The sequence below is a fragment of the Mchenga conophoros genome, linkage group LG12 (assembly GCF_057382185.1).
Source record: "Mchenga conophoros isolate Kocher_MC1m ecotype Shallow Benthic linkage group LG12, M_conophoros_male_GT1.1, whole genome shotgun sequence".
NCBI classification, from domain to species: domain Eukaryota; kingdom Metazoa; phylum Chordata; class Actinopteri; order Cichliformes; family Cichlidae; genus Mchenga; species Mchenga conophoros.
The window spans coordinates 14,337,392-14,347,193 of NC_140537.1; the positions used below are offsets into that span (position 1 = coordinate 14,337,392).

At 42.7% G+C, this 9,802-nt stretch overlaps 1 protein-coding gene across 2 annotated transcripts; it reads left to right on the plus strand.

The window, feature by feature from the left end:
- Positions 1 to 2,448: 2,448 nt before the first annotated feature.
- Positions 2,449 to 9,532, plus strand: zfand5a (zinc finger, AN1-type domain 5a). Of its 2 annotated transcripts, none has more exons than XM_085293894.1 (6): positions 2,449 to 2,774; positions 5,937 to 6,098; positions 6,511 to 6,613; positions 6,725 to 6,810; positions 7,337 to 7,465; positions 7,562 to 9,532. In XM_085293894.1, the coding sequence occupies exons 1-6, from the start codon at positions 2,744 to 2,746 to the stop codon at positions 7,708 to 7,710; spliced, it is 660 nt and encodes a 219-aa protein (XP_085150020.1). In that variant the 5' UTR covers positions 2,449 to 2,743; the 3' UTR covers positions 7,711 to 9,532. The 2 variants fall into 2 exon arrangements, with proteins under 2 accessions (XP_085150020.1, XP_085150021.1); XM_085293895.1 differs by having other exon boundaries at positions 2,449 to 2,696.
- Positions 9,533 to 9,802: the final 270 nt, after the last annotated feature.

The window sequence follows — 9,802 nt, forward strand, 5'->3', positions numbered from 1 at the left end:
ACATATGAAAAGCTTTCGGGCTAATGTCAACAGAGGGATAGTGCTACACGCATGTATGTACACACAGAAGACCATTAGCATGAAACTGCAGCGTGGTGGGTTGCCACAAGCACTGTTTTGAGCCTGTGTTGTAATATGTGAGCTGTGAGTTAAACTGTAACTGGAATCTTTTTACTGAGGTTTGATTAGAGAAGAAAGACCGGGTTATAAAGGCTATATAAAAGAAGTCATGGTCATCAAAGCTTGTCTTTCTGAAAATCTCAAAAGATAATAAAACTGTGATGCCACGTGATATTAACTTGCACAAAAAACACGCTGTTTTATGATAATGTAAGGAGTCTTCCTTAGGGTTTGTTGGCATGCATGCACTATGTTCCTTTAGTTATGTTGCTTATTGGAGATCAGTTGCTTTATTAACTCTCCAAATCACCCAGTCAAACACAAAGCATTTCAGTCGTTTCATGATTTTTACCTTTCTTCTTTTAAAATACTTTACTCTTAAAATATACCATAAAAATAACGAGTAAATATGCAATCAAGTAAACCTGTCCAAATGGACACAGCACAGGAAGCTAATAAAAGACAAGTAGGTCAGACCACAAGCTGTCCTCTGTTCATCTGTGTATGATGAAACCAGTTTTAGCAGCAATGTTTCCGCATGTGTGTGTGTGTGTGTGTGTGTGTGTGTGTGTGTGTGTGTGTGTGTGTGTGTGTGTGTGTGTGTATAAGAAGGAAAGAGAAGGACTTCCCCTTGAAAAAGTCAGCTGAAGATCAGCAGTCACTTTTGCTTTCACTTAGCTACCACCATTTTTCAGTTTCCATATAAAGCTAGTTTGAACCGGATCAAACACACTGAGAAATCTCAGTGATTTCCAGACTTCTGTAAGCTTCTAGATTTCCACGAATCAACACACAGAGAGATGACAACATCCCCCCGCCCCAAACACAAGCTCACACCACCCGACTTCAACACTTTTTTGTTTTTTTCAGCTCTGACCTGTAGTGCCTGGGGATTTGTGTGATGTTATGCTGACAAGGTGGGAGGGGATATGTAGAGACTTGTTAGACCTTAAGGCACAGTACCCTATGTATGTACTTAATTATGTAGTATGACGCATTTGCAAGTGAGTGGAGAGTACAGGTGTATTTTGTATCATAAAAACAAATCCAGTGGATGTAATGCTCTGGTGGCTGTTGATGTAAAAACAATGGGTTAAGTCAATTAAAGCGACCCCTCAAACTTTGTGTCAACTATTTTGTTTCACTATAAACATTTTTTACCACAAGGAAAGACTTTATTTTAGAAATACTGAGGGCCAAAGTGCCTTTGCTGCCAATTTGACATTTGACAAGCCACCAAAAATAATTTATAAGATGTTTTCTACTTTTAGTAAATTAATTTAACTGGAATATTTAACACAGCTACTTTGGTAATATAGCCTTACCCATAATGGCACAATTTGGACTACTACTTGTATTTGTGCAGAATAAGATATTTTGCTGTTCTAAAAGCTCACTTTGAGTAATGTTTTGTGACTAAAATCTCTTTTCAGTTTCTTTTATAAATTCCCAGAAATCCCACTAAGCTCTTTCAGTGGTCACAGTCCAGTAACTAGCGCCAGCCTTTATTATTTCCTCAAGGCATTATTCTAACAGATGTACACCTTTAAAAAAATTCCAATCTTATGGTGCTGCTCACGTGTTTTTCTTGAAAACTTCCCCAACATCAACACAGGTGCTCGGGTGTTTTTCTCTTATACAGCTATCTTTGTGAAGACTAGTTTGACTCGACAAAATAGTTACAATGTCTGAACATTTTTAACTTCATCCACAATTTGTAAGAGCTGTTTGATGTTAGCAGTTTTGATTTGAAATAGGGTTAAAATCAGGGCCTAACGACTGACTGGGCCCTCACTGGGCCTAACAGTATTGATAATGTCAAGGTCACTATTTAGTATCAGTAACTGGGACATTAGCAGTTTGTAGCCAAATGTTGTGAAATGAGTCCGCTTGGCTTGTCTCCTGGAAAACATGTTTACAACCTGTACTTGCTTTGTTCTTCTGACAGAAATAATCATAGGCCATGTGAGTAGCAGGAGGGGCGAGGCTGTCACATTAATAGTGCCATCTCACAGATAAGTGTGTAGAATCTTCTACAAAGAGGCATCACGGATCACGGACCTGCATTCTTCTTGTTTTAATTCACTCATTGTCAGCACCATTATTCATTCATCCTATCATTTCGGTGGATTACTCAATATGGTCGTCCTTGTAGGAGGATGACGAATAGATGTGTAATAACGCAATCACGAAGTGGCGCAAGCGCAGACTGAGTTTCAGCGCCCTCCCTTTCTGGCAGAGCTGTACACAGAGCTCGAGGGCTCCGCGGGTAGCCAATGGGGACACGTTGTTTTACCCGTGACATCACCGCCACTCCTCTGACTAAAGAGGGAAACAAACATCCATACAGAAGGAACGGGAGAGGAAGAGAGAGAGGAAGGAAGGTAGGAGGCCGAGGAAGGGAGACTTAAAACCCCTCTAAACCTGTCTGGCACCGAGGACGACGGCACATAACCGAAGCAAGAAAGAGAAAAGGACCTCACCGGGACCTGAAATCAATCGACATTTTCCAGCTGCCCACACTAACGGCCACTTTTCCCCGTCGTCTCGCGAGAAACTTCATCGATTTTTAGCAGGTGATGATCTTGGATTATTGTTTTTTGGGATTTTTTTCTGAATATGGATGATTTTGGAAGTGAGCTCGGCTTATCGAGGTAATCAGCCAAACGATGGGTGTTTGCAGAGGTGGCGGTCGGTGATGGCGACCTTTAACGGTGGATTGAAAGGTCAGGCGGTGCGTTGCGTGATGGCTGAGTGTGATAAACAAGCTTTTTCCACCCCCCATTTCTTTAGCTTGTTAAAGTTGCCATCACCACCATCTCCTCCTCCTGAGTAGAAATGTCAAAAGCCCTCGAACGTGATTCCGTCTCTTTCAAGGAGGTGAAAATAACAAGGGAGGGAGCGAGCTAGTTGGTTGCTGTGCCTATTTTTCTGTTTGTCCCGAGAGCTGGGGGATGGGGCACCAAAGCCAGCTAATTCCTGTCTAGAAATAGAAAATTCATAAGCTGAATAAGCAAGCAGGGCGAGAGAGTTGCTTTCGAAATTGCTACAGAACATTTTCTTGAATATAAGTTCTCGCACGGCTTCGGCCGATGGAGGAAGTAGTTTCAGCTTTGGCTCAGACGAGCTTTGCTCGATGTGTAGAACTATGTGGCATCACCAAGTCTCTTTCTAAGTGCCTTAGTGTGATTATATAACCGTGGTTGTCCGCATAGCTTCGCTTAAATCACGCAGAACACCGCATTTCAGTACAAATAAAGTGATTAAAGCGAACTACAAAACGATGTCTAAACAGGAAGCAGGGAGATTGCAGACAAAGGAAGAAAGAAGAAACAAAGGGAGCCGATACCTCACTGTCTAGACAGTGGGTTTTCAGAAAACATTAGTGCCGTTATCTTCCCGTAGGCTTCTCGTGGTTTGTTTTCAACACTGTCCATTTTTAAAGAGCAAATTTTACAGCATGTGACAAGCCCAAATGTTTTGTTTTTTTCTTCTCTCCCCTGCCCTTCAGTGTGACTCAGGACTTTTTAAGCCCAGCAGGGCCTGAAATATGAGCTTGGCTTGCGCCTGATAAAGAAGCACAGTTTCCCCCTTTTGTTTGCTGGAGATTATCACACGTACGTTTTTTGTTTCCGCAGTAGTTTTTGTTGTCCGCAGAAATCAAATGGCATGGTTTCTAGTCAGACCAGTTTTCACATTTGGTTATAGTGAAGGGTTTGGATCCTTTGTGAAAGGAAGTTGGGTTTATTGGTCGTGACTGATGATCTGCTCTGTGCTGGAAAGCCCCCGACTTCCTTTTGTTTGGGGTATTTTACAATTTCACATCTGTAGTGTTTCATAGGATTGTCTGGAATAATTCACAAGTGCATGTTTTGTTATAGGTAGGGACTGATTGAGGTGAATGTGTAATGACCCTCAGTATGCTTTATGTATCTCTGGAAGATCCCCCTTTGTTTCGAAAAACATGCAAGTCTTTTGAAGTATTCAGCGTGGCCATGTCTTTTTTTACCTTATCGCTGTGCTTATAAGGTCTTGGTAAATATTAGGTTACCATGCCTGCTGTTTATCAAACACCTGGACCCATTGTTCCTTTGTGTCATAAAGTTAATGTGTTAACTGCTATGGGCCTCTTTTGTAATATGTTTTTGCATCGTCAGATGTGATTTAGTCGCAATTTAAATCAATACCTTTTCTTTTATTGAAGTGTTTCTGCGTAACGTGGAGCTAAAATCGTCCAGTCTACATCTAGTCAACACGATAAACTGATAAGTCAGTCAGCTTTAAAAGGAAATTACTGATGATCCATATAAAGGGGGTTGAAATGAAAAGCATTTTGAGCTACGCATTAGTTACTAGCTTTTAGCTGAGTCCCCCTGTCTGGTATTTTTCAGCAGTCAGCAGTTGGACACGTGACACAAATGAAAGGGAAAAAAAGGTCTTTGTGGGCTTTTCCAAGGAGACCCTTTATTGACATACTGGTGAAAACATCCAGGTGAAGAGAAACGAGGAAGTGGTAGGAAGACAGGTTTGGGTGGGGGTCTGATAGCTAATGGTGCTTGTTATTTAGGACACCTCGGGTGGACTGACAGGACGTTCTAAACCAACTGCCAGAACATTGAGCTCGCCTGCCCTGTTTGTGTCCGTGACCAGAATATAGACGAGCTTCACACCAACGCAAGCAGCTGCTGTGTTGCACCAGAACAGGGCAAAGGTTGTCCACAGAGGAAATATGAGCCCGTTGCTGTGTGTGGATTTTATATTTTATTTTTATTTATTTTCTGTGTGTGGGGGGCGGGGAGAAGAATCATAGGTGATCGGCTGAGTTGTAAAATGGCCCGGACAGGGCTGGCAGGCACAGCTCTTCTTTCCTATCTAATCCAGGCCTTCCATGTGTATCTTTCCTTTCATGTGGCTGTTTTTGATCAATCACCTCAAAGTCACCGTCTCCCATTACACAACTTCCTGCGCTGTTGCACAAAGACGGGTAGCAAACGTCACAGGACTACTTGTTTTGCCAAGTTACGCACATGCACGCTCATTTTCTGGGCGTATGCGTGGTGAGAAATGACTAGGGAGGTTTTGAAATGCCTTGTAAGGCAAGAGCCAAGGGTAGGGAGGGGAACACTTTGTGAAACAGCTGACCTACTTTGTTTATCGCTTATAGCCTTGTGCCATTTAGCAAAAACAGAATCTTATTTAATCTGAAGTGTTTCGTGTGTTCTTTTGCGATCATGATACCGCGAGTGAGTCAGAGCTTTTGTTTTTAATTAGATGGAGGAAGTAAGGGCCTGAATTTGGTATGAGGAAGAAGAACAGCTGACACTAAAGCCTACAAAAAGCAGAGGATGGGGGGGATAATGGGAATACCTCTCAGTTTTTCTCAGAACCACCAAAAGAGCCGGCAGGAGGGAAGAGGTGACACTGCAGTGAACAAAGCTGTAGAACAGAGCACATACGAGCCTTTGCCAAAGGTGTTGAACAGAGAACAGTGAGTGTTGTTTGTTCTGTGGGATTCCTGCGGAGACACATTCATTACTGTATTCAGGCTAAAGGGCAAGTCAAAACAGAAAGCTGAATTTACATAAAATGACAGCCGTGTTATCAGTCAGCTATGTTGATACTGCAACCAGTTTCTCTGGAACCAGACTAACAGGAAGAGCGGTAGGGGTGGAAATGCGTCCAGGAAAACATTTCAGTTCTTTTTTTTTTTTTTTTTTTTTTCTTTCTTCCATGCACGTGTCAGATCGAGGTGTTGGTGTTGCAAACTGCACGTCGGTCTAAGAAGCATTCTCACTCTGTCTCCCTCGTTCTTTCAGCAATGGCTCAAGAGACGAACCAGAGTCCAGTGCCCATGCTTTGTGCCACAGGTTGCGGTTTCTATGGCAACCCAAGAACCAATGGTATGTGCTCCGTATGCTACAAGGAACACCTGACACGGCAGCAGAGCAGCGACCGCATGAGCCCCCTCGGCCCAATGGGTAAGACCGCACACACAAATTTGATTTGTCTTCTCCTTCAGAGTTACTGCAGCTCAGACTGATTACATCAGTTTCTATGTAAACAAATACATGAACTTTAATCAGTATATTTAAAGCTTTTACTCCACTGTGGATAATAACAGACAGGGTCAGGGTGATGGGGTGCTCCTTTAAGCACTTCTGTGATCCAACATTAAAGTTTTTCTTGATGCAAAACACTATCAGTACTTTGAAACAAGGAACAAGGGAGAATATGTCCCAAAAGAGAAGTGACGTTGAATACATTTTTAGATAGGCCTGAAACTGCTGAAAACAGTTTCTATTATTCAGCTCACTTGTTGGCATGCAAACCCACATCACTTGGATTATATTTATTTGGATTTTTAAATTTATTATCATTGTCATCATACAGGCTCAACTGCTAGTCCTACCTCAGAGGCTTCTGCCATCCAGAGACTAGAAGCCAGTCTAGCAAAGGTTGATGCCTCCCCTGCCCCTTCACCAGACATGTCTAGGTCAGTATCCGCTGCCATTAGCTCTCGTGATGTTTGCTGGTTACTTTTCTTGAAATTGAATGAGCAATGTGATGACTGACTCACCTCGCTCCCCGCTGGTTAAACCTGCAGAACCATTCAAGGATCTCTTCCTGTGACTCAGCAAATGACCGAGATGAGCATCTCCAGAGAGGACAAACCTGAACCCCTAGAGCCTGGTAAAAACATGCTTTCATTCCTATTGGTTGCTGGCAACATTGCAGGCATTTTACACATACCTAGTTGACAGCTTAAAAACACACTTCTCGAGGCAAACACTGCTACATAGTTCTTTCTGTAGCCTCAGTTTTATTTTTGATGCTTCGCTGCATACCTTAAGCTCCGCTGTTGGTTTTCACTTACAGCTTCCAAGAAAGAGAGGCTGTCTAAAAATAAACCTGTTTAAAAATACCTCCACTCTCAGGACACTCAGATTTAACGTTGCCTGCCAGAGGCTTGCTCAGAATAGTGTATTCTTTGCTGCCAACAACAAGAGGGGCAATTTAGAGATAAGGAAAATACTAATTACTATTATCTTGGACAACAATGCAACATTTTAGAGGCCACTGGCTTTCATTGTCTTGTAAAAGTATGACAAACAGCCTTGTTTGCTGCTCTGGGAATTAAAGGGATAATGACACATTAAAGGCTTCCGTGACTTATGACTTTTTTTTTTTTTTTCCCTCCCGTTGTCTTTCTGCGTAGTTGTAAGCCAGCCTGCTGCTTCTAGCCCTACTCCTGTAGCCTCTTCTAGCAGTGAAGAAAGTAAGAGTGACACCCCCAAACCTAAGAAGAACAGGTGCTTCATGTGCCGCAAGAGAGTGGGCCTCACAGGTGAGTGAGCAGGTCGCAGTTCAGCATGAATTTCTGTCAGTGCACTTGTGAAACGCTCCCATTCCAGCTTTTAACCCTTGATTTTTGCGCCTCCAGGTTTCGACTGTCGCTGTGGCAACCTGTTCTGCGGCATCCACCGGTACTCTGACAAGCACAACTGTCCCTATGATTACAAGGCCGAGGCTGCCGCCAAGATCCGCAAAGAGAACCCCGTGGTGGTGGCTGACAAGATCCAGAGAATATAATAGATGAGACAGAGCAGCAGTGGCAGCAACAATGAAACACCATTGACAAAAGACTGGAGTATGAGTGCGAACCTTTGAAATGAGCATAAATGAGAATGGAACAGACTTGATTTACAAAATTACAACCTCAAGAAGATCATGGAGAGGAAAAAAAGAAAAACGTAAAAGCTCCTGTCTGAGGAAGATGCATGAATGATCACTTTTCTCCCTCTTTTTTTTTTTTTTTTGATTAACTCATTAGTTTTTATCCTGTTTTCTGTGGTGTGGTTTTTTGTTTTGTTTTTCTCGTTTTTTGCCGCCGTTCAGTCCGACGTTTTGTTTTGTTTTTTCTAAGAATATGTATTGTCTTACTAAGAGCAGACCAGGCTACATGTCCAGGATAAGCTGTGCTCCTCTCACCCATACCAGGCGCCATTATTGTGCCAAACCGTAGACGGCCATTTAACACGCGCCGCCACGTGTCAAGACACTGGCTGGTCTCTCAAAAGCATTCAGACTACACAGAAACAGTCCATACAAGTTGTGTCCCTCAACCTTTGAACTTCTCGCTCTGTGCTCCGTCGGCGCTGGAGTCGGTCAGCGTCTCCTGCCTCGCACGAGGAGGGGGGGATTTGTTGCGATGTCTTTTCCTAGCTTTACCTACCTCACGGCTGCCGCGTTAAGCTACGTTGTCTTCCCTTTTACTTTTTTCGTCAGCTTCGACCCCATCAGAGCAGTTGATCATCGTGACAGTCGGCGTCGGTGAATTCCCCTAACCCCTCCAATCGGCACACCTTGCTTTCACTTTGATGGGTTTTGATTGAGGCTGTTTGGAGGTATCATGCTAGACGGGGACACACAAATTACTCGCTGAAGGAGTTCCACCAACTGTTGCCGGACTGTGTGTGTGTTTGTGTGTATGTGTGTGTGAGCCGACGTGTGGCCTGAGGGGAAGGATGGCACCCTTCCCCCATGGGTCTGGTAGGGTCAATGTAGGCTTCAATATTGTAGGGGCATGAATGAATGGGATAAATGCATGAGTCACTCTTCATCTGTGTTTAGTGTTTCACAAATATCATTCAACTTAGGGTTTCAGATGTTTTATTTGCTGAAAGACAATTATCTGTTATGTTTTATTAGCTTATTTTTCTCTTCCATTGTACTGATGTTAGCACATGTATTCAGTGCATTGATGGAGTTAGGGTATGTGAACCATGATTTCTTTTTTTTAAATGCGCTAACAAAACATTCGTGTGAGCACAGTGTGTGTGTGTGTGTGTGTGTGTGTTGGGCTGTGTGCATGTGTTCTGTCCTCACCTCTTCCTTATCCCTTTTGACTGTAGAGCTACCCAGTTTATCAGCACATGTTTACAGAACTACAGGAGCATGCCAGAGCTAGATTTATGAAAAATAATAGATACCAAGATTAGATGTAACTTCTCATCTGTCTAACAGCTATTGGTCTCTGTGTCTCTGCTATAGAGCACTGTAAGGGGGAAAAAAGGGAGGGGAAAAAAGTGTGCGTGTGTTTTTGTGTGAGTGCACGTGCACATACCTGTGCGACAGTGTGTTTTCATGGCTGCCTGACACATTGAAACCGATGTATGTTTGTGACTTGTTTCTCCCCCGTATGGATGTGTTTTTTGTTTTGTTTTTTCATTTAAAGTTAACTGTATGTATCCGTTTGAGTTTTTCCTTTCTGATTCTTAGTTATATGCAAATTTGTACAAAAAAGAAAAAACAAAACTGTGTTGATATTTATGTATTACATATAATCTTGCTATCCAGCATTACAACAGAATAGTATCATGTAAATAAAACTGTACAGAGAGACATTACAAAAGGCTGAGTGTGTGCTGATTCAGTGTCCCATTTTGCTTATTGTTTTTGGGGGTTTTTTTTTATTGCCGGTTTGATTAAACGTTAAGATAGAAAATGTGGCCAAAACAAGCAGGTTTTGGATGACTGTGCACAGGACAACTTGACTGAACGTGGCTGGATTATTTTCAGTCAGGACAAGACTAGAGTAGGAGCACCATTTCCCCCGTCATTAATTCCTAAACCGGGCTAACCTGACCTCAGGCCGAGGTCTGGGTCACACAGGAAGTATTAA